This window comes from Dermacentor variabilis, chromosome 3 (genome assembly GCF_050947875.1).
Source record: "Dermacentor variabilis isolate Ectoservices chromosome 3, ASM5094787v1, whole genome shotgun sequence".
NCBI classification, from domain to species: domain Eukaryota; kingdom Metazoa; phylum Arthropoda; class Arachnida; order Ixodida; family Ixodidae; genus Dermacentor; species Dermacentor variabilis.
Genome location: NC_134570.1, coordinates 231,653,862 through 231,678,946, shown reverse-complemented (window position 1 = coordinate 231,678,946; position 25,085 = coordinate 231,653,862). Strand labels below are relative to the sequence as shown.

Here is a 25,085-nt window from a genome sequence, read left to right as displayed (position 1 = left end):
ACTACTGAAACTCCAAAGCGTGCGCGGCGCAGAGTCGAGCGAAAACGAAACCTTTCGAACACCCATACTACTGAAGGGTAACGTCAAAATGTTATTTTTCCTTAGAATCGAATAGATGTAGACAAGTAGCATTTTCTTCCGTCTTATAATCGAATGAAATGATATTTTAATACGAGTAGTTGAGTATTAGTAACACAAATTATGAGGAGTGCTTTCGTCATCGGCCTAGCTAGTACCGGTATGTCGCTGGGGGGTCTCAAATCGTGTCATGCATTTACCTCGATTTCTCGGTTGCTAAAGCTCTTTAACTTGACGTTCTGGTAACCTTTAGTGTCCCTTTAAGTGCCTAGAATTTGTGGAAAGGCACAGCAATCTGAGTGCCTGGACGCATTTAGGTGCACCTTGCCTGCACTGAAGCACGGCCAGCTTTTAAACGGTGGCGACAGAAGTTAGTGGGCACTTAAGTTTCGCCTTTATAGGGGAACGCCATAGCGTTATCGGACCCCGTTCGCATCGCTTTCTCATTCGCTTGCAATGGTCTTGAGTCAGATAACTACGTAGTTATTACGAGCTCGCGCTCGGGAGCTTCATGCCCTAGCGCTGATATCATCGCTCTTCCTTATGGGGTTCTCCTCCGTGCTCTTGAGACAAAGGAACGACAACACAGTAGTGCAAACAATCACAAGGGCATTTATTGCACCTTTCATAGATCAATGCCAGCTAGCCGAATTGCTATCCACAAAACATGCCGATGGGCGCGCGACAAATCTAGAAGTCCGACTCTCCGCGACCGGATAGCGAGCGAATATGTTCGCCCCTTGCCGGATCCCAACGCCTGGTCGTTCGCGTGTACGGTCACGCGAACGGTGGCGCGTTCCAAAGCGGCCACGTGAGACGGTCTCGCAGAAGCATGGATCGGCGCACGCGCGGCACGGCACTTCCGCACTGCTTGCTGTCCCGAACCAAAGAGGGAGCGCCTTGTCTTTCGGCGCCCAAGTAACCCCGCCTGTCAGCAGCGCCACACTCGCGCCATCTCTCGTACTGCGCCTCAACCACTCCGACCGCCGCGGGCGCCAGGCCACTCGGCGAAGCCGCACTGCAGGAGCTATGCGGGAAAACAAGATATCAGGGGACGCGTGGGAGTCGCGCATCCCCACATCCCCCAACCGTAAATCCATTCTTATTCCGGCGAAACATGTGACACGGTCTAACATTAACCCGCGCTTCGCGAAAAAGATAGTACATGTAACAGTGGCCGCGCTGAGGAAATGTCCACACGCTGTCCATAGCATGCGAGCCGACATTGTCCTTGGGTACACCGCTGGCGTCCGCCGGTCACAGCAGCAGCTTTGCAGACTCGACGGCACGATTCCAGACTAAGACTCCGGAAACGGCGACGCAGTAGTCGGAACGAGCAAACATCGCTAGAACCGACGCGCCCTGCTGGCGAGAGCCGCAGTAGCTGTTGGCGACCGCCGGCTCTTTTCTCCGCCGCCGAGGGTTGCGAGCTGGATACAGGCGGCCGCCGAAGTCGCTGCGCCGAACTCGCCAGAGCATCACCATTGCCCGCTGGCTCGATCGTAGTCCGGGGCAGCAGCGCAGACGATGTGCAGGTGACGGCAAACCAGGGGTGACTCCCATCACGCTGCGTACACTCAACACACTCGGTAAACCCTAAAGTAGTACAAGGGAGAGAAATTCTGCATGCGCGTCGCCCACGTGGTACGATGTTCGACTCGGCTAGCAAATGATTGGGCAGCTACTCAGATGCTAAGTTCACGTGAACGAAGCTCGTTTGCTTGAGTCGAACGAGTAATTTCAATTCGTGCGAGGCTAAATAGAATGAGGGAAGCAACTTGCAACACCTCAACGCCACGGTCCATCAGGTTGTGTCCCTCCACGTGCGACAGGCAGCTTCGTAAAGCATTATGCCTAAAGCGTCGCTACCCTGACAACAACCGGCATCGAAAAACAACACCCAAAATCAGCGCGAAACAGGCAGCTGCGAGGAGACGTCAGCTCTGTTAGGTGGTCCTACCCCGCTCGGTGCACACAGCATCCGAGTTGACGGCCCCCACCGTCCCAGACGGTGTCGGAGCGCCCGGTGCCAGGCCGCAATACTAGTCTGCCCATAGCGGCACCCGTGGCCCGCGGCCACCCGGCTCCCAGCGCCGCTACTTCATCAGAGTCAAAGAGATAGAAGAAGCTATTTACATAAGAAATTCGGAGCAGCCACGAGGCTTCGTACCTACTCGCTTCAGGCTTGCCAAGTCTCCGCGGGCGCTAAGCCTCGCTCTCCTAGGATGCAGACCACGTGGCTCTCGTACCGACGAATTTCATTAAAAAAAACACTTGCGAAAAGGCTTAGCATGTTGACATGTTCAAACACACTACAGCCACCTCGCTCAAGAAAGCACGCCGCCAACGCTAGGGATCAAAATCCACGCTAGCCCTACGCTTCGGTTCCAACAAAGGTCTCGAACGAAGCGAAACTTAAATTTATAGTCCGATGCACCAAAAGCCCCACGGTGGGCGCCAGATGTGGGGCATCTGACACCCTTGCTCTTGGGAAAAAGGAACGACAGCACCGTAGTGCAAATAATCACAAGGGCATTTATTGCACCTTTCATAGATCAATGCCAGCTAGCCGAGTTGCTATCCACAAGACATGCCGATGGGCGCGCGACAAATCTAGAAGTCCGACTCACCATGACCGGATAGTGAGAGAATATGTTCGCCCCATGCTGGATCCCAACGCCTGGTCGTTCACGTGTACGGTCACGCGAACGGTGGCGCCTTCCAAGGCGGCCACGTGAGACGGTCTCGCAGAAGCATGGATCGGCGCATACGCGGCACGACACGTCCGCACTGCTTGCTGTCCCGAACCAAAGTCTTTCAGCGCCCAAGTAACCTCGCCTGTCGGCGGCATTAGCAGCGCAACACTCGCGCCATCTCTCGTACGGCGCCTCAACCACTCCGACCGCCGCGGGCGCCAGGCCACGCAGCGAAGCCGCACTGCAGGAGCTATGCGGGAAAACGAGATATCAGGGGACGCATGAGAGTCGCGCATCCCATCATCCCAACCGCCTATGCGAGAAGTGGAAGCCTTCAGTCTAATGTCATCTATCCGACTACATCTTAGGAAAATCATTTAAAAACGAAAAAAGTAATAATAGCTCCTTTTTACAACGTTTAGCTAACCAGAGGAAAACACTTCTGCCCGCCTGAAACATAGCACTGCGCCCTGGAAAGTGAGAACTTATAAAACAACGTATGTTCTACAGACACTACAGAACAAATTACGCAGGTTACCTAATAGATTAAAAAATGAACACGTTAAACATGAAGATATTGTTACGTGTCGCTGATGTACAAGTCTATTTACAATATATTTACACGTAGACCAACGGTGGCAAAAATGGCGATCCTATCTTAAGCGGGGCCACGTCGTCTTCTTTTTCCTCAGTGCAGCCACTCTGTGGCGGCTGTTTTGTAGCATCAACCCTGGCAGTAGAAGCACTATCCCGGTGCTTAATCTACACATCAGCGGTGAAAGGTGTGTGGTATGGCTTTAGTCTCGCCACGTGAACGATGTCACTTGCAGCCGACGATGACGCTGAGAGGTTGGCGGGGATGACTTCATACGTGACATTGGTCACTTGTCGCACCACATGGTGTGGGCCAGTGTAGCGCGACAGCAGCTTTTCAGAAAGGCCCACACGTCGAATGGGTGACCAGAGAAGCACCACAGAACCTGGAGTAAAGTGCACGTCGCGATAGTGGCAATCATAGAGGCGTCTCTGATGCTCCTGCGAGGCCTCGAGACGGGTGCGGGCAAGCTGGCGCGCGTGGTCGTAGTGTGCGACCGCGTCGCGGGCGTATTCAGTGGCTGAACGTGTGGCAGAGGGCAACAAAGTGTCTAAGGGCAACGCGGGTTCTCGGCCATATTGGAGATAGAATGGTGAATAGCCGGCGGTGTCGTGACGCGATGAATTATACGCAAACGTCACATATGGTAAGTAAAGATCCCAGTCGTGGTGGTCGGTCGCAACGTACTTGGATAGCATGTCGGTGATGGTCCGGTTGAGGTGCTCCGTGAGGCCGTTAGTCCGTGGGTGGTAGGACGTGCTAAACTTGTGCTTAGTCAAGCAGGAGCGGAGGATGTCCTCGACGACTGCCGACAGAAAGCTGCAGCCACGGTCAGTGGGTAATTGGCGCGGAACACCGTGCACTAAAATGATGTCAAAGAGCAGAAAGTCAGCAACGTCAGTAGCACAACTTGTCGGGAGGGCTCTGGTGATTGCGTACCGCGTAGCATAATCAGTAGCGACGGCGACCCATTTATTTCCGGAGCCCGAGAGAGAAAATGGACCAAGAAGGTCTAGACCAACACGAAAAAAGGGTTCCGGTGGGATGTCGATCGGCTGGAGACATCCAGCTGGAGGTGTGGAGGGCTTTTTCCGGCGCTGACAGGGCTCACAAGCGGAAAGGTAGCGCCGCACGGAGCGGGCGAGACCCGGCCAAAAGAATCGACGGCGTACACGGTCGTATGTGCGCGAGACGCCCAAGTGTCCAGCCACGGGAGCGTCGTGAAGTTGTTTGAGGACAGTCGAACGTAGGTGTGATGGAATTACGAGCAGAAGGTCAAGGCCGTGTGGATCGAGATTGCGGCGGTATAGTATCCCCTCCTTAAGGAGAAACATCAGGAGAGAGGCGTCGCCAGGCGTTGACTCCAGATGGTCAATGAGGGCTCGTAATGAAGGAGCGTGGCGTTGCTCGTTGCCGATTTCAAGCTACTCGGACACAGAGAACACGCAAGCGATGGCGTCCGCATCAGCTGGGTCGTCGACGGGGTAGCGGGACAAGCAATCGGCATCCTGGTGCAAGCGTCCCGTCTTATATACCACGGAGAAGGTATATTCTTGCAGGCGTAACGCCCAGCGAGCGATTCGTCCCTTGGGGTCCTTGAGTGAGGATAGCCAGCAGAGCGCGTGGTGATCAGTGATGACACAGAAGGGGCGTCCGTAGAAGTATGGAGGAACCTTGGCAACAGCCCACAGAATAGCGAAGCACTCGCGCTCTGTGATTGAATAATTGCGCTCGGCGGGTGATAGAAGTCGGCAGGCATAGGCTATAACGCGATCATGTCAACGCTGGCGTTGTGCTAACACTGCTCCTGTGCCGTGACCACTGGCATCAGTTCCAACTTCCATTGAGGCAGACGGGTCAAAATGGGCCAGAATTGGAGGCGTGGTAAGGAGGGTAGTGAGCTGCGAAAAAGATGCGGCATGGTTTGGTCCCCAAGAAAATAGGGCGTCTTTCTTCAAGAGGTCAGTAAGGGGACATGCGATGGTCGCAAAATCCTTCACAAAACGCCGGAAATAAAAGCACAGCCCTACAAAACTACGAACGTCTTTGGTAGACTTCGGAACAGGTAAGTTCGTAGCGGCGCGAATTTTGTCAGGATCAGGTCGCACGCCTCTAGCGTCCACGAGGTGTCCAAGGACGGTGATGTGGCGGCGAGCGAAGTGACATTTTCACGAGTTCAACTGGAGACCAGCGCGGCGGAACACGTCAAGAATCGCTGAAAGACGGTCCAGATGCGTGTCAAATGTGGGCGAATAAACGATGACGTCGTCCAGATAGCACAAACAGGTGGACCACTTGAAGCCCTGAAGCAAAGAGTCCATCATTCGTTCGAAGGTGGCGGGTGCGTTACAGAGGCAAAAAGGCATCAACTTGAACTGATAAAGGCCGTCAGGGGTAATAAATGCAGTCGTCTCTCGGTCCATGTCGTCGACGGATATCTGCCAGTAGCCGGACCGTAAGTCTACAGAAGAAAAATAGGTAGCGCCATAGAGGCAGTCAAGAGCGTCATCAATACCTGGCAGAGGGCACACGTCCTTTTTGTGATTTTGTTCAGGTGGCGATAATCTGCACAAAAACGCCCCGTGCCATCCACGTGAAACCGTGCCACAGTGGCAAAGATGGCGACGCTATCTCAAGCGGGGCCACGTCGTCTTCTTTTTCCTCAGTGCAGCCACCCTGTGGCGGCTGTTCTTTAGCATTATAACATTCAAAGAACTGCGGCAGCTCTTTAACAAATTCTACGCCGTTACTTTCTTAACTTTTCGTTTCTGCAAACAAAGTTTTTCTTTACCCGGTTATCCCTAACGGTGTACATGGGGAGGGAATGGTTCCGTTTTCCCTTTATTCAATTTAGGATGTGTGCTTTATCTGTTTTGTTTCTCTTTACCATCATTGTATATGTATTACTGTTATTTCTTGCGGATAAGTGAAACTGCATTTATGTTGTTTCTTTTGTGGCACCTCCGTCATTGATTGTGTTGTTTTATTATATGAGTGAACTTGTAATTTGTATTTCTATCTTGCCTTGTGTCATCCCAATTTGTGTACGTTACATTGTACGCTCGGAATGTGTAATTTCCAATGTGACCATGGGTTATATGCCTTGTTTGTCTTTATGTAACTGCCCCGTGTAAGGAGGGCCTACGGCTCTGTGAAGCTGTCATTTATGACAGCTTTTTACTGCAAGTCTCCTGTGTGGTGTATTTTAAGGGACATAAATAAAGACATTATTATTATTATTATTATTATTATTATTATTATTATTATTATTATTATTATTATTATTATTATTATTATTATTATTATTATTATTATTATTATTATTATTATTTGAGCGATACTACCTGTGTGGGTTTCGACAAGAATTCCTTCAATGAACAGTTTTCCCCTTCTAATGCCTGTATTGTAGATTAATTTCCCGGTGGTTGTATATTAGCATATCTAACTAATTTGCTAGTACAATGGGAAAAGATGACAGCTGCATTTCCTGTCTTAAGGCTCTGCCTATTGATGGAAAAATAATGACGTGTGCTCAATGCAAATATTCGTATCATCTAGGACAGCCATGTTCTGGAATAGCAGCCAACACTTTCACTACTATGGGGAATGCTAAGAGAGACGCGTGGGTCTGTAAAACGTGCAGAAGTAACAAGAAACTAAACAGCGGCACAGAGACTGAACTTGAGGAAAACAGTGGTTCTGAGTCTTCACTGTTAGATGAGCTAAAGGAAATCAGAAAAAGTTTGCAATCGTTGCCGATTCTGCGCAAAAAGGTTGATTCTCTCTTATTGCTGCAGGAAGAGTTCACGGCTGTATCGAAATCAGTTAAGGAACTAGAAGGATCGGTGTCGTTTTTGTCAGAGAAGTATGATTCTGTTTTGAAACAACAACAGGTCATTCAGGAACGTCAAATGTCTGATTGCGCTGAACTGGAAGCTCTGAAAACAGCGGTGTTAACTCAAGCAGTAGTAATACAAAAGCTAGAAGAAAATCAAAATGAAAGTGAGCAATAAAGCAGACCAAGGAATCTTGAGATCCATGGTTTGCAAGTGAAAAGTAATGAAAGCCTAACACAAACAATCGCACAAATGGCAGCAAATCTGGACCTCTCAGCGTTTTCGTCTGACGATATTGCAGCCGTACACCGCTTAAAAGTCAAAATCAGTAGTACACCTGTGGTCTTGGTGCGCTTTAAATCTGTAATTTGGAAGTAAAAATGGCTTGAAGCGCGGGGAAAACTGAAGAAACTACATGAAAGTGCATCATTTCCAAAGATCTACTTCAATGATAACTTGACCAAAGTTAACCTTGATCTCTTCTGGAAAGCGAGAACGAAGGCAAAGGAGGAGGGTTATCGGTTTTGTTGGACGAAAGGAGGCAAGATCTTCGTGAAAAAGAATGAAACAGCGTCTCTTGTTCGAATTGGTAAACAAGCAGACCTGGAAAACATTGCTCAGCCAACGCGTCTTTTTCATTCAGTGAACTACCAGACTTCAGTTCATTTAAACAAGAATTTCCGTGCACTTCTGATGAAGATTTTACCATTGTGAGCGTTAATATTCGAAGTCTGCGTAAATACTGGGACGAAATTAAATTTCTGGCTGAATCGGCAGTTAACTTTGTAGACGTATTTGTGATTACAGAAATCAATGTTTCCCAGGCTTGCCCTGATACGTTTACCTTGCAGGGCTTTTCCGCACATTTTGTCACACGAAGCGGGCGTCGTGGCGGAGGCATTGCTCTCTATGTAAACGACAACTATGAAGTTTCTTCTGTTGATGCTTCTTTTGTACATACCGAATCTATGATGGTCAAAGTTTGTAAGAGGTCATTCTCTGTCCATATCTTATCGATTTATCGACCACCCTCATGCAGCTTTTCACGGTTTCTTGTTGAGCTTGAAGAAGCTCTGCGGCAGTGGAGCTCAGCGGACAAATTTTGCTTGATTGGAGACTTGAATTTCAATATTTTATGCCCTGAAAAAGTTACTGTTTGTGATTATTTATCGACGTTGTCCGCTTATGGTCTACAATGCACAATTGCAGCTCCTGCTAGAGCAGAATTAGTTAATAATAGTCTAGTGCAATCTTGTTTAGATCACATAGTGGTCATAGCTCCCAGCTGTTCATTTAGGTCATGAGCTATTCTACAACGGATGGCGGACCATTATTTTGTAGCATGCCGTCTTGTTTTACCAGACGTGTCTAGAACGTCATCGGTGGCAACTGGATCTGGGCAGCATAAATGCCTTGTCCCTACTGTTAATCAATCCAAGCTAGATAACCTTATCGTTTCGTCTGACTGGGCATCCTTAACCAAAGAAGATTCTTCGGGCAAAATATATGAAAGGTTCTGTATACAAATGAAACATCTTGAATTACGTTGCACACGGCTGATAGCTAAGCCGATAAGAAAGAGTCACTGCTGGATGAACACGGAAATTCTTGCTTCCATTTCGTATCGAGACAACTTGTGGAAACCCCGCAAAGAAATCCCAGAAACCAAAGACTGCGATTAGAATACAAGTCGGCAAGAAATAGAGTTGTTACTCTTCTGCGTGCCGCCAAACGCCGTTACTTCTTTTATGAATTCCAACAATCTTCAAGTAATGTAAGCAAAACTTGGTCTTTGGTAAATCATCTCAGATGAGTGAGTTCCAACGACCGGTCTATTTTCGGTGCTGTTCAACAACCTCCCACAGAAGTGCCTGATGCTTTCAGCAGGCACTTTGTTAAAGCGTCCCAAAGGGCCGTCTCTCCATATACAGGCACTCCGCCGTTAGGGCATTCCGTATCTGCATTGGTTTTTCTTCCGAGAATTTTGAAGGGTGATCTGGAAGAAATTATTTTCAGTTTCCGTCCTAACAAGCGAACTGGATATGATGGAATTTATTTACACACCATCAGAAGGAATTTTAATGCGCTGTCAGATATCATCCTGCATATACTGAATGGTTTTTTGGAAGGCGACGAAATTCCAGAATGCTTAAAATTTGCAGTTGTTGTACCACTACACAAGTCAGGGAGGAAAGATAGTATTGAAAACTATCGGCCAATTTCAATATTGCCGATCATTGCTCAGGTCTTAGAAAAATTTCCTTTCCACACTATGTCTTCTTTTCTTAACAAATTTTCTATCCTGATCAATCGACAGTTTCGCTTTATTTCAGGGCGTGGTACTGTGGCACTGCTTGAGGATATTTCAGATGAACTGTTCTCGGCATTCGATCAGAATCTTTTCACATGTGCCCTACTTTGAGATGTGGCGAAAGCGTTTGACACCCTCAATCATCAAATCTTGTTAGGTAAACTGCATTTTGGGGGATTTCGTGGGCCTTTTTACAAAGTTCTCGAAAACTACTTGAGCAACAGATTTCAGGTGGTCTCTACCTATGATAAGGGCATATTTAGTTCTAAGCTGTCGGTTTAAGCTGGACTTCCTCAGGGGTCCATTTTGTCGCCATTGTTGTTTAATATTTTCGTTAAAGACTTCCCTTTGGCAGTTTCGAAATGTTCAGTATTCCATTATGCTGACGACACTGTATTATTATCGAAACACCTTTCTTATAAAACGTCCACTGAAATGTTGCGGTAATCTAATAATGGAATTGTTGGAAATGCCCAAAAAACAAAACTTGTTTGTTTTCGCTCCCCACTTAAGACTACTGTTATTAACATACCTCTCTACTTGCATGAGTCAGACTGTGTTCGTTGTAAATGTGCGCATATTCCATACGTGGATAGTGTGAAATATCTCGGAATTTATTTCGATAGTAATTTATCTTGGCAACATCACTTATCACTTTTTTGTTTTAAACTGAGGTCAGTAGCGTGGCTGCTGTTTAATATCAAAAGTATTGCACCCTTGTCTGTAAAAAAGATTATAGCACATGCACTAGATTACAGTGTGTTGAGGTACGGCATTACAGTCTTTGGCTTTTGTTCTGATCGTCGGAGATCCAGAGTAGACCGGATTATAAAAAAAAACATTCTTAAACATGCTACATACAATTCCCCAAAAGTAACATCTGCAAATATCTTCCGTGAACTTGGTCTACCGGACTTCCATTCATTACTTATGGAAACAGTTGTCGTTAAACATTTCTGGAATTTCACTTTCAAACAAAAAAGTGCCGCCACAAGGGAGCTTAGAAAACATGTCCGTTATGTAGTTCCGCGTTCAGCCACAAGGTATGGCGCGGCCTGACGCTGTGCTTATGTGCCTGACATATTTAACAAATTGCCAGAAAAAAAATTTTAACGCGACATCAAAACGCACGCTCAAACACTTCTTAAAGCAGCTACAGTAAAATTAACTTCTTGTACATTTTTTTTGCATCGCAATATTTACCTCTTCAACTTTTGTTATATGTAGATAACCAAATGTTATCTTGTTCTTTCCAATTTTTTGCCATTCGTTTTATTTTTTTTTCATGTCTCATCAATTTATGTATATTTTTTTGCCTTGTCTATCGTATTCATTGACACAGTCGTACAAGCCAACTAAGGCTTACACCGGCCTGCTTGTGTTGTTTTGTATATTGTGAGGCAATGAACATTATTATTATTATTATTATTATTATTTTATTTTTACAAGCATTCTCTGCCTCACAGCAGGTGTCCACCGAGAAGCGAGACGCTTACGTCGCCTTTCCTTTCCTCCAACATCGAATTTTTATGCGATGCAAACGCATCCGATCGTTCAAGTACAAGAACACTTCAATTACCAGGTCATTGGGGTATTTACGTCGAAACCTTCGAAACTCGACCTTCCATTCGTGAGCTTGCTTCCAGAAAGTTGGCCCGCCCGCAACTCGAATTTTCCTCTTTGATCTGGTCCCCATATCAAAGCAATTAAACTACCATGTTAGAAGCTATTCAAAATAGAGCCGCTTGGTTCATTTCTCGAAATTATAACCACCTCTCAGGCGTAACGCAAATTAAACTCTCTCTTTCTCTACCACAGTTAAGTAATGAACGTGGCATAGCCCCCTTGTGCCTGTTTCATAAATATTTGCATCAGTTAAACGAAGTTTTTAGGCGTAGAAATGTCACCGCGCACGTCACCTAGGCTACATAATAATAACCTAAGCTACAGGGGCATTTACGGTAATACTGACGCATTTCACTCATTGACGCTTCCACGTGGCATACGGTCATGGAATATCCTTCCCGATAGCATAGTCGCAGAATGTAACCCAGTGAAACTTCGGCAGTGATTTATTTCTGCTGCACTTGTGCACATGGTGTTCCCATACCAAATATTTTACCAGTGCTAATTTATCCATTCGTTTTCGCGATTCAAAATTTCATTCATACGTACGCTTTCGACATTATCTTTCTTTAGTTACATGTTACTGACTTATTTAATCTGCGCCCCCCCCCCCCAACAACAAACCCACATATATACTTTTCTTCGATATTTTTCTTACTGCTCAGTCGCAGCATGCCTTTCTTGCTTACCATTTTTCTGTGTAAGTTTCTTTATGAAATTTCGCCATGTATCGTTTATTTCAATTCCACTACGCCCCCCTTACTCAAATGCCTATAGGGCCCTGTGAGGTACGTTCATATATATAATAATTATATGTATATATTCAGAATTGCTAATATAGGCGTCAGTACATGTCTCTAACACACACCTCATTAGGTTACAGACACCATCCCACTCGCTAGATCCCCCTAGTATCCATGCCTAGCTTCTGCGACAACTAGGAGAGACCTCAAACGGCATCTGGAAAAGTGGTTTCTCTTCGAGTTTTCAGTAAAATAATTATGTTTTCTCGTACATTCAAATTACAATCCGTCGCTATCGTGTCTGCAGGTTGTGTTAGACGTACATTACGAATTGTCTGACGCATATTATTTCGAAAGATTCAATTTGTTCAGCAACGCCTACGCGCCACGCGGAAGGTCGCGTGGTTCGGGATGATTTTCCTATAACTGACAACGCCGCTGACACAGCATTTTCTACGACACGGGGCTTTTAACGCTGTCGCGTTAAAAATGGTCTCCCCAGTGAGGCAGGGTTAAGAACGCGGCTGTTCGTAGAAGTTTCTATGGTGAGTTGTAGTGAGCCTGACCATAGAACGGGGGTCACCATGAGAATACACCTCTGGCTTGCGTGTGGAATACACAAGTGCACTATGATATTGGTTGATTGCTGGCCCGAAATTGGTGGCGTCACGTGTAATCAAAAATAGCGAAGGCATGACTTTAGGGAACCGAAATTGAGCGTAAATATTGCCACCCCACGAGATCTTTCCCAAAAAACTGCTGATTCAGTGTCGTAGATAGCACGCCAACTTGGTGGAGGGGCATGCCACCATTTCACGCTGAAGCAGTAATTTTGATACCATCCTTACAACAGGGCAGTCCAGCGTTGGCACCGTTATAGCATCACGCAAGTTCCGCACACTGGGTGACTTTATCCACGAAATAGCTTCAACTTTGCTAAGAATGCGCTTTATGGAATCATTGTCTTCGATATTTTGCTATGTAGTGCGCGTGCTCGAAAATGCTCAGTTACAGCACAAAAGTATACTGCGCCATTGCATAATATTGATGTTTTATTGCGATAGCAGTGATATGGGCACTCCAGGCGCAGTTTTACCATCGCCGTCCTCGTGATGTTCGGTATAAAGTCCGACAGCAATGACACTGTCTCCACGGGCCGAATCTTGCATGTGCGATTGAAAGCACGCGAAGCGAGCCGACGTTCGCGGCTCAGTCCGATGCGCGCGAGGGAGGAAAGCGGAGAGCAAACGCGGCGTCTTCCATAACGCGAAAGGCCGCGGTTGGCGTTGCACTCCGGTGATGCCTGCGAGCGCGCCGATGACGTCGAACTGTAAACGCGTCATAACGATCGCGGCAGAATGGTATGTGGAGATGCAGCACGGGAGGGAGGTGGGAGGTGCGGCTTCTGCTCCGCCAGTAATGCGTACTTTGCGCGGCGGCCGAAACTACTAGTATTCTCACTTTGTATAACTGCCTAGTAATTTGCTATCTCAATTGATGCTTCGCCTTTCTGGCGAAACTGCGACTTCTATTGAAAAAAAAGTTGAAGGAAGCTAACCGGATTGTTAGCTGAAAATAACACCGCAGTTAATATCTTGATATGCTGAAGAAGGGTACCTTTCGTGCTTAAATATAATGAAATGTTTGCTGTCAGACGCCACATTACCTTATCACTGCGATACAACGAGTTTGGATGAGGAAAAAAAACTGCTTGCAGGAGGCTAACGCAATAAGCGACTCAACAACATTGCAATAGGAAGTTCACATATCTGTACAACAAGTCATTTCCCTCCTTGGTAAAACTCCTTTTCAATGTCTTTGTTTCTAGAGCAATATTATCTCTACATAAAGAAAATCACAGTTTCGCATGAAAGGTGGAACATTCATGCAATAACAAAGCATCCCATAACTGCACGCAGTTAAGTTTGTAGTTTCATCTGCCATGTAATTTCAAGTAACATTCGCTTACTAAAAAATTAACAAACACGGTTCACCTAATATAGTTCAATTAGCAAGCACACACCAGCAAACACGAACCGATCTTAATCCATGACCGCCAACACACGCTTTCCCAACGCTGAACTGATGACGACCGCAAACCGAGGGGAGCAATGTTTCTGCTGCCACTCCCCTGAACGCGTCTTCTCAGCCAGACATTGCGCCACCAGTGTGCTAATGTCACGAAACACTCTCTCTTGCGCGCACGAGAGGACAGCGCGCGTAAATCCGCCATTCTTCCCGGCTCACTCTTTGCACGCTTCTCCTCGCACATACAGCCTATGGCGTCTGGGATGCGACAAGATCACACTGCACTTGGACATTATACAGGACATTACGGGGAGTCAATATTCTTGCGGGAGATGTGTGTGAGATGTGATGGGATAAGCGAAAGTGGACGTGGAAGAGCCCGAATGGCGAGACTAGAAATGAAATAGACCTTATACTCTGCGCTAACTCTGGCATCGTACAAGGTGTAGACGTGCTCGGCAAGGTGCGCTGCAGTGACCATATGATGGTAAGAACTGGAATTAGCCTAGACTTGAGTAGGGAACATAAGAAACTGGTACATAAGAAGCCGATCAATGAGTTCCCGGTAAGAGGGAGAATAGAGGAATTCCGGATCAAGCTACAGAACCGTTATTCCGCTTTACCTCAGGAAGAGGACCTTAGTGTTGAAACAATGAACGACATCTTATGGGCATCATTAAGGAGTGCGCAATAGAAGTAGGTGGCAACTCGGTTAGACAGGACACCAGTAAGCTATCGCAGGAAACGAAAGATCTGATCAAGAAACGCCAATATACGAAAGCATCTAACCCTACAGCTAGAATAGAACTGGCAGAACTTTTGAAGTTAATCAACAAGCGTAAGACAACTGACATAAGGAAGTACAATATGGATAGAATCGAACATGCTTTCACGAACGGAGGAAGCCTAAAAACAGCGAAGAAGAAACTAAGAATTGGCAAGAATCAGATATATGCGTTAACAGACAAACCCGGCAATATCATTACTAATATGGATGAGACAGTTCAAGTGGCTGAGGAGTTCTGTAGCGATTAATACAGTACCAGTGACACCCAGGACGATAATGGAAGAGAAAATAGCCTAGAGGAACATGAAATCCCACAACTAACGCCGCAAGAAGTAAAGAAAGCATTGGGAGATATGCAAAGAGGGAAGGCAACTGGGGAGGATCAGGTAACAACAGATTTATTGACGGACGGTGGACAGATTGTTCTAGAAAAACTGGCCACAATGTATACACAATGCCACATGACCTCAAGCGTACCGGAATTTTGGGAGAACGCTAACATAATCCTAATACATAAGGCAGGAGATGCCAAAGACTTGAAAAATTATAGACCGATCAGCTTACTGTCCGTTGCCTGCAAAGTATTTACCAAGGTAATTGCAAATAGAATCAGGAACACCTTAGTCTTCCGTCAACCAAAAGACCAGGCAGGATTCCATAAAGGCTACTCAACAATGGACCATATTCTCACTATCAATGAGGTGATAGAGAAATGGGCGGAATATAACCAACCCTTATATATAGCTTTCATTGATTATGAGAAAGCGTTTGATTCAGTCGAAACCTCAGCAGTCATGGAGGCATTTCGCGACCAGGGTGTAGACGAGCTGTATGTAAAAATACTGAAAAATATCTATAGCGACTCCACAGCCACCGTAGTCCTCCATAAAGAAAGCAACAAAATCCCAATAAAGAAAGGCGTCAGGCAGGGAGATAAGACCTCTGCGATGCTATTCACAGCGTGTTTACAGGAGGTGTTCAGAGACCTGGATTGGGAAGAATTGGGGATAAGGTTTAATGGAGAATACCTTAGTAACTTGCGATTCGCTGATGATATTGCCTTGCTTAGTAACTCAGGGGACCAACTGCAATGCATGCTCACGGACCTGAAGAGGCAAAGCAGAAGGGTGGGTTTAAAAATTAATCTGCAGGAAACTAAAGTAATGTTTAACAGTCTCGGAACGGAACAGCAGTTCACGATAGGTAGCGAGGCACTGGAAGTGGTAAAGGAGTACATCCACTTAGGACAGGTAGTGACTGCGGATCTGGATCGTGAGAGTGAAATAATCAGAAGAGTAAAAATGGGCTGGGGTGTGTTTGGCAGGCAAAAGGGTTTATGTACAATACTTAACACAGTGGCAGCTAGCGGCACGACAACAAAGGTGGCGGGTCGGTGCAAAGCTCGTCCTCTTTGTCGTCTCCTATGCAATGTCTTCTTCGTCTGCACGATAGGTGGCTCATAACTTTTTCTTCTGGTGCTGGAAACACCGACTCGGCGCAGTCAAAACTCGACACGGAAAAGGTTCCCCGCACACGCATGGTTATATGTGTCTGGGACATCAAATGGCTTCAGGCGGACAACGTGAACGATGTCAGTTCAAGGTTTAGCAGATGGGGACAAAGAGATTTCCAACGTTACATCGGTCACGTGGCGGCACACTCGATATGGGCTGGTGTACGGAACCAGCCACTTTTCAGAAACCCCGACATGGCACGCTGGTGACCAGAGGAGAAAAAGGGAGTGAAGGGCAAAGTGGGTAGTCCTGTGATCGCCATTGCATCGCAATTTTAGGTGAATTTGCGACTTGCTGAATCGCGCGCGGGCAATTTGACGTGCATGGTCAGCACGGGCAATGTCCTCTCGAGCATACACGGTAGGGGGACACACGGAAGAAGGCACGAACGTGTCCATGGGCAACGTAGGATTTCGGCCGAATAAGAGAAAGAAATGCGAATAACCAATGGTCTCATGTCTTGACGTGTTATACGCGAACGTCACAAAAGGCAACGCAGTGCCCCATTCATTGTGGTCGGCGGACACATACATTGCCAGCATATTGGTAATTGTTCAGCTCAGTCGCTTCGTCATGCCATTCGACTGTGGATGATTAGCTTTGCTTATATTGTATTGCGTCGAACAGGATTGTGGAATGTCCTCGATCACCTTCGAAAGAAACTGTCTGCACCAGTCAGTTGGTAGTTGCTCAGGTATCCGATGCTGCAAAAAGAGGTCATGAAGTAAGAAGCCTGCAACGTTAGTCGCGCAGCTCATCGGGAGCAGCACAGGTGAGCGCGGATTGTATCGTATAGTCTGTAGCCGTGGTTTCCCATCTGTTTCGTGAGAAAGACCGAGGAAACGGCCCAAGTAAGTTAAGGCGGCGCGGTGAAACGGCTTATACGGAACGTTGAGAGGCTGAAGATGTACAACAGGCAGAATTTCCGGCAATCACAAAGGTCACAAGAGGCCACGTAACGGCGCACCGAGCGGCACCTGCCGGGCCAGTCGAACCGATGGCGTGCGCGATAGGACGTGCTTGAAACGCTGACGTCCGCCGCTGTTGGCGCATCGTGGAGCTTGGCCACGACAGCCGAGCAGTAGCGTGCCGGAATCACAAGTAAGAGGTCAGGAGCATCAAAAAGCAAACTGCGACGATGTAAACTGTCATCGTGTAGCACAAAGAGGCGGAGAGAGGCATCAGGGGCCTAGGAGTTGAGACCGCCAATAATTTTGTGTATTACCGGGTCACGGCATTTTCCAGCAGCAACTTTGAACGGTTCAGAGATGGCAAGTACGCAAGGACTCTAGTCGTTCGGTGCGGGTTCAGTTTGGTCGACGGTGCACCGGGAAAGGCTGTCCGCATCCCTGTGCAAAAGGCCAGACTTGTCGATGACTGTATATGAGTACTTGCGAAGCCGTAACGCGCAGCGTGTAAGGCGACCCGTGGGAGTTTTAAGCGAAGACAGCCAGCAGAGAGAGTTACTGCCATTGACGACAGTAAAAGCTATGCCGTACAGATAAGGGCTAAATCTTGCGACGGCCCATGCAAGAGGGAGGCGCTCTCTCTCTCTCTCTCTCTCTCTCTCTCTCTATGTAATGGAATAATTCCACTATTTGGTGAAAAGGAGGCGGCTGGCATGAGCAATGACAGTCCTGAGCACGTCGACATTTAGCCAAAACAGCGCTGTTGCCACGGCCACTGGCGTCTGTACAGATTTCCATGTAAGGAGAATCGTCGAAGTGAGCCAGCGCCGGTGGCGTAGTGAGCAGTGCGATGTGCTGCGAAAAGGTAGACGCTCAGACAGGTCCCCGGGCAAAGTTAACGTTTTTCTTGAGCAAGCATGTAAGATGCCATAAGATACTGCAAAGTCTTTCACAAAGCGACGAAGTCAGAACCGAAAAACGAGCGGCGTCTTTCGCAGAACGGGGCGTTGCAAAGTTGGTAAGAGCGCGTACTTTGGTAGCATCAGGTCGGATACCCGCCGCATGAACAATATGGCCAAGTACGGTCATCTCTCAGCGTTCGAAACGGCATTTGGACGAGTTTAGTTGAAGCCGGCCATAGCGACATAGCTGCAAAATAGCCGATATACGTTGTATATAACTGGGGAGTGTAGGCGAAAAAATGGCGACGTTGTCAAGGTACACGACTTGAGCCCGCGTAGGCGGCAATCCATAATTCGTTCAAATGTCGCTGGAGCATTACACAACCCAAAAGGTATGACTTTAAGCTGGTAGAGCCCATCGGGCGTAACAAAGGCAGTCTTTTCCCGATCCTGCTCCTCAACCGCAATTTGCCAATAGCCGCACCGAAGATCTATGCAAGAAAAATATATTGTGCCATGCAGAGAGTCGAATGCATCGTCTTTTGACGGCATAGGGTAGACGTCTTCTTTATAAATCTTCTTCAGGTTCCGATTTTCGATACAGAAATGCCAAGTGTTGTCTTTTTTTTTCTCACAAGCACCACAGCGGACGCCCTAGGACACGCAAATGATTCAATCATGCCCTTAGTCAGCATTTGCACAACGTCTGTTACAATGACACAGCGTTCGGACGCAGACATTCGGTGAAGGCGCCAATGGATGGGTCTAGCATTCCCAGTATCGATGCAATGGGTTACAAGTTGTGTAAGATGGGACGAAGAAAAAATAAAAAAATATCGTGGTAAGATGTTAAGAAGCCGCAAAGATCTTCGGAGCGAGAAGGGCTCTGGTCAGGGTCAATCATACCGTCAAGAGGGCCGTCAAGCGTAGTACTCAGTTTCAGTTTATTTCTTTTATAAGTAGATATACATGCTTACACAAGTATACAGAAGGAAATCCCAGAACATACGGCTGAAAGGGGACCTCCTGTCACCAAATATATGCATTAGAGCAAATACACGGCATATAACAGCAAAATAGTAGTCCTTAAGTGGAAGATTATGCAAAGCAACTGTAATACAAACTGCAAAATAATATAAAGCCATAACTAGTTGTAGAATTAAAGCAGTAGGTGAGGCATTCGCAGCAGAACCAAAAATATTTCTTATGGCTACAAGGAAAAAAATCTAGGAAAAAGGAAAAACGAAAAAGAAATCAGCAGGAGTGAAGTGAATACCTTATATATGTGGATTATTTTGGCTATCTAGTAGAAAAGTGAATAATGTTTTCTTGAAAAACCTAAAGACAAAGAGCGTTTGACATCTAGTGGGAGGCTGTTCCACGTTAATAATGCTGCGAAATATCCAGCTTGTTTTCTATAATTAGTAGGTATTAGTGACAATAAGAAATTGTTGTTAGCTGCAAATTCTGTGCGGTTTAAGTTAATCAAAGTAGCCTCAGAAAATATATTTACCGGGGGAGCATTACGTGTTACCTTAAATAACATTACGGCTAATTTATGTTTACCAAGATTAATTACTGACAATATTCAGTCGTTGGAGGAGCACACAAGGGGCGTTGCAGTAGAATGAGCTGAACGAATATATCCGGATGACTTGATTCTGCAAATGCTGTAATGGTGCTATATAAGTTGGATATGTGCTGGCCCACTCTGTCATGCAATAGTTGAGATGGCTGTGAATAAAACAATAATGCAAGGTTAGCAATGTTGGTTTGCTAAAATAACACCTAGCTTTAAGTAAAATTCTAATACCGGGAGAAATTTTGCCCTTCAAATAGAAGATATACTTCGTAAATTTTACGTTTCTGTCAAGAATCATAGCAAGAAATGAGCATTCATTAACTGCACTGATGTAAAGAGAGTTGAGGTTGACGTACTCGTGTTCGGACTTGCAGGTGACGACTGTGGAGCATCGATATTCAGGGCCAGAAGGTCGCGTGCGCCTGAAGGTGATATGCTGCACAACATGATGCCTTTGGGAAGAAATTGTGAGGTGCGTCATAAGTTCAAAATAGGTAAACACGCCCGGTTCTCTGCAACCGTCACAATATAGTAAGGGAGCGTAACAGAACGCGTGAAAAGAGCGTCGGCACACAGGAATAGGAAGAGCACGTAGTCCCTGTGAAAAACAGGGGGCTGTTAGGCCAACGTGACATACGTCGCGGTGGCTGGTCACAGACGAACAAGCTCGACGACACATAAACCCGGTGGTAAGTTGGTGTTGAGGTCGGCTATAGAAGGAAGTTCTAACTATAGCCGAGCACTCAATTAGGGCAGAATGGGTGCTCAGGAAGTCATGGCAGAGGATGACATCATGAGGACATTGTTGCAGAAAAGCGAATAGGACTGAGGCCTGGCGGCCAGCGAACCTCACACGTGCAGTGCACATGCCGACCACGAAGGGTGTACCGCCGTCGATAACGCAAAAGACAGGCGACGTGTCGGACGTAAGAGCATTTGTGAGACGACGAGAAAGGCGAGTGCTCATGACAGATAGTTGCTCTCCAGTGTCTATGATCGCCGGCGCGACGTCCACTTCTACGTCAAAAAGGTGCCTTCGGTCGCCACGGTCAACAGAGGATTTCGGGGTCGCTTGGCCAAATGCAGCATTTCCGCTGGGAGCTGCATTGATCCGAAGATGAACGACGAGGGCATGGCGGCGGGCAGCGGCACGACAGCGGAAAGCAAGAACGTGGTTCTGCTCTGCGGGGATGGTGAGCAGTCTTAGCGTGGAGTCAGGGCAGGAACATGAGGGTGCGGTGTGTCATTGCGAGAACGAACCGATGGGGACCAACTGTCTGCGGGGTGGTAAGTGTAGGCTGGACGAGGTGACGACGGCCGGCGATAGCGACCATGGCGGTAAATATTGGCTATCCCATCGCACGTGAAACATTTTGGCCTGTCGCCACGCGGTGCGCCACTGGTTTGGATCACGGTACCCGGGATAGGTCGATTGTAGGCGGGTAGGTCGAAAGAAATTGCTGAGCGCTGGGCGACTTACAGCACAGATGGGATGAATGCTTGTATTCGCCATCTCTTCGCTCAAGACGGCTTGGATCAACTGTACTGCCGGGCGAGACTCGTCGTTAGAACGGGCCTGAGGGAAAGGTAGAGACGCGACATCAGACTCACGCCGCAGAAGACGCAGCAAGCTTTCGTTATCAGGTGGCTGGACGTCCTCCCACGCTAAGGTTACGGCGGTGTTAAGGATCTTCACAAATTGTCGCGTGACACGACAGCTTTTCGCTTCCTCAAAGCGTCGGCATTCTTTTATGATATCGTCGACGGTCGAGCAGTCCTTATGTATGAGTAAATTAAAGGCGTCATCGGCGATGCCTTTAAGTATGTGGCTGACTTTGCCAGCTTCAGGCATTTTGTCGTCAACCCACCGACACAGAGGTAACATGTCCTGAATGTACACGACATCTGGTTCAGTTGATGTTTAGACGCGGCATGACAGTTCCTTCTTAGCAGCTCTCTTACGGCCGACTGGCTTTCCGAAGAGCTGCTTTAGCATTTGCTTGCAAGTTTCCCAACTAGTCAGTTCCTCCTCATGTGTTTCGAACCATACACGAGCCGCTCCCTTGAGGTAGTTAATCAAGTTAGCCAGCATGATGGTTGCATACCACCGGTTATTCTTGCTGGGTTGCTCCTATCCTTTTAACCAGTCTTCGACGTACATAGAGCTAGTACCGGGGAGGGTACCAGGTTCTCGGAGTTAGGCCAGGATAACCAATGTCGTGGTAGCCGAGGCTGAGCCAGCAAGCCGCTCGCTCAGCGGCTTGCTGGCTCATATCACATGGTCATATTAGCCAAAAATTGTCCGTTGTGACGCTTCGTGGTGTCCTTCAGATATACCCTACGCTTTCACCAATGATGTTACGGGGAGATGTCAAAAAGTGTTTATGTACGCTGTTTACATAGAGGCAGCGAGTTGCACCACAATAACAAAATTGACGGTTTGGTTTGGTCTGGTGCCTATAGATATTGCTCAGCCCACTTCGGGGTATCGGCCATGAATCGGGCGGCAATAGGTAAAAAGAAAAATATTTAAATGTAATTTTGTTATAGAATGGTAATAAACGAATACTAATCGTTATTATCAATTTTCAAACGATATTAACACGATAGCATTAAGGACCCCGTGTCGCAGGAAATCCGGTGTCGGCGTCCCGCGTTGACCATCGTTTCGGCAAAAATCATTCCGAACCCTGCAAACTCAACCACGAACACCCAACCACGCAGACCCTCCGACTAGCGCAAAGAAATTACTGAACTAATTGAATTTCTCAAAGTAAACTACATTAGAAAAATCGCAAGCATCACTTGCACACAACCTACACACATGCTAGCGCCGGCTTGTTTATTGAATATACGAGAAAACATAATTCTGTTACGCGGAAACTCAAACAAATACCCCTTTTCCAGCGTTCCTACCATCCATAGACCGGCCACGGTGTCCGAGAATGGCGCACTCAAACCTTGGAGGCCACGGAGTAGCGCGCATGGTTCTTTACAACACCTTCAGATGGCGCTCGCCTTCGCCACATCCCGGCCCTCGTAATAGCCCACGCTTGTACCAGAAAGCTCACATTCGTGCACAGCATTAGCCTCCAGTGTTTCCCGGTAAGCATTAGGGTTACATAAGTTGCAGTTGCCGGGAAGCGTGAGAAGCAATCAGTGATGCTTTAATGCTATCAGTTCCCACTCTTAAAGGTGAAGCTTAAGCTTCCTACAGATTCTTATTTTAAAATTTGAAGTTATTATTTTTGCATTCATATTCAGGAAAGTAAACAATAAAATTAACATGACAGTCTCTTTGTTTCACTTACAAAATTAAATATGGCATCACATACGTTCCTATTGCTGTGTCGGAGTGCTGACACCCGAAGAGACAGAATCACAGGAAGCGCAATGATCAATCCAAGTTGGCAAAGGAGACCTTTTAGAAGTCCTTTTCTGTGCACGTCGAACCTACGACACTCACAAGGAAACGGTCCATAGTTTAAGGTTCGTTGCAATACGAACGTTATGTGGAAGGGCCGGGGCAGAGCTCGTCCTCTTCTGCGTCTGCTATTCAACGTCACATTCGTCTGCAGGACAGGTGGCTCATAAAAATATAGTTGTAAAATACTGCCAGAAGTATGACTCTCTGCAACCAAGCACGAGCTTCAGTCCACCGTGATATACGCACCATGGGAAGTGGAGGCAGGAACATGATGGAGGACCGCACATCGGTTAGTTCTGGCACGGGCTCGAAGTCTACGCAGTCGGCCTCCAGGGCACCCTCAATGATGCCGCACGGGGTGCCATCTTCCTTCTGCGGTGACGTCATGATGCGCGCACTGCATGTGTTTGACAGCGTCTGCGCAAACAGATGAGAAGTCAGTGGGCGGAACTCACAGTATACACTGGCTTGACAGGGCGCTACTTGGTAATATCATCATCATCATCATCATCATCATGATCGTCATCATATCATTCTAATTTTATCTCCACGGCAGAACGGAGGCCTCTCTCGGGGATCTTCAGCTATCCCTACCCCGCGCTAGACTTCCATTTGCGCCTGCAAACTTCCTCATTTCATCGCCGCACCTAATTGTCTACCGTCCTCGACTGGGCTTCCCTTACCTTGGCACCCATTTCGTCATTCTAATGGTCCAGCGGTTATCTACCTTTCGCATTACATGGCCTGCCCAGCTGAATTTTTCTCCCCTAATATCAACCAGAACACCGACTTTCCCCATTTGCTTTCTGGTTCACACCTCTCTCTTCCTGTCTCTTAACATTACGCCTAACCATTTTTTTATGTCACGTTTTGCGCAGCCCTTAATTTATTCTCGAGCTTCTTTGTTATCCTCCAAGTTTCTGCCCTATATTACTATAACTAGAATGCAATGATTGTGCTCTTTTCATTTCGGCGACACTGGTAAGTCTCCATTTTGGATTGGGTAATGCCTACGGTGTGCAATTTAACCCAATTTTATTCCTCTGTGAATATCCTACTCCATCAGGGTCTCCTATGAGTAATTGAGCTAAATTAACTTAGTACCCCTACACAGATTTTAAAGGCTTACTGGCGACTCTGATTTCATGTTCTCTCGCTGTTAACTCACGATATCTTGAACCATAGGTTACAAAACTTTCAACTCATGCGCTATACATTGCAGGCGAGTAATTGTACCGACTCGTAAATGACCATACCTGACCACATATGTGAGATATCGATTGGAGTCGAGAAAAACTGGCCAGCAGTTTCAAGGGTTAACAACTCTCATTGGTCACACTTGCGAGTAAGTGTGCTGGATATTAAGTCCCAGTTAATATCCACACATATTTCTGCCACAAATTTTCTGCTCGCTGAAAATGGCGGATCTTCGTCACCACCAAAGAACACGAAGCCTGTCTTTGTATAATCAAAATAGTTACACTATTCACAAGTTACATACAGGAAGGCACAGGATTCAACCACAGCCTCTCGGGCCGAACCCCGACACGAGGCCAGTGTTCGCAAGCCTCTTATATTTCGGCTGCCAGCGGTTGGCTCTTGAATAACAGCGGCTTGATCGCCCTCTCTTCTTCCTGTGAAACTGCATTTTAGCGCTCCACAAGCGTGGGTTTTGAGTGCCGCCACTCAAGCTGCTCTTCGGGACGACGAAGGCTACCTCGCACCTCCTCCGAGTCGCAGCCCACGGCTGCACCTTAGCCGCCTCTGGTCTCGTTTTAAACTCGCGACGCTACCTTGTCATGCGCGTCGAGCTCAAATTGCCCTCCTACATATTGTATGCATGACTGTTACCGAAAGGGAAGGCTCGATAGGCCAGAAAAGACGAAAAATTATGGTGATGAAGATGATCATGATGTGTATTTGCATCTCCTTTGAAACAGGCTAGGGACAAATAGTGTCCTCTCTTGTTTGATTTAATCAGGTTGTATTACATCTATCGCTACCTAGCCTTCTGCCTATCTGATCTCGGTGTTAACTTTCAGAAGACATCCC

General features: G+C 47.0%; 1 protein-coding gene across 6 annotated transcripts in view; it reads right to left on the bottom strand.

The window, feature by feature from the left end:
* LOC142576703 (calcium-activated chloride channel regulator 1-like) overlaps positions 1 to 25,085 on the bottom strand; it is a 388,135-nt gene that overhangs the window by 271,759 nt on the left and 91,291 nt on the right. For 5 of the 6 annotated variants that reach the window (XM_075686951.1, XM_075686954.1, XM_075686953.1 and 2 more), the window contains exon 4: positions 23,280 to 23,450. The exons of the other annotated variant lie outside the window; for it this stretch is intronic. In XM_075686951.1, the coding sequence (XP_075543066.1) occupies positions 23,280 to 23,450 (171 nt within the window). The remainder of the gene's footprint in view (positions 1 to 23,279; positions 23,451 to 25,085) is intronic. 6 annotated transcript variants of the gene reach the window in all.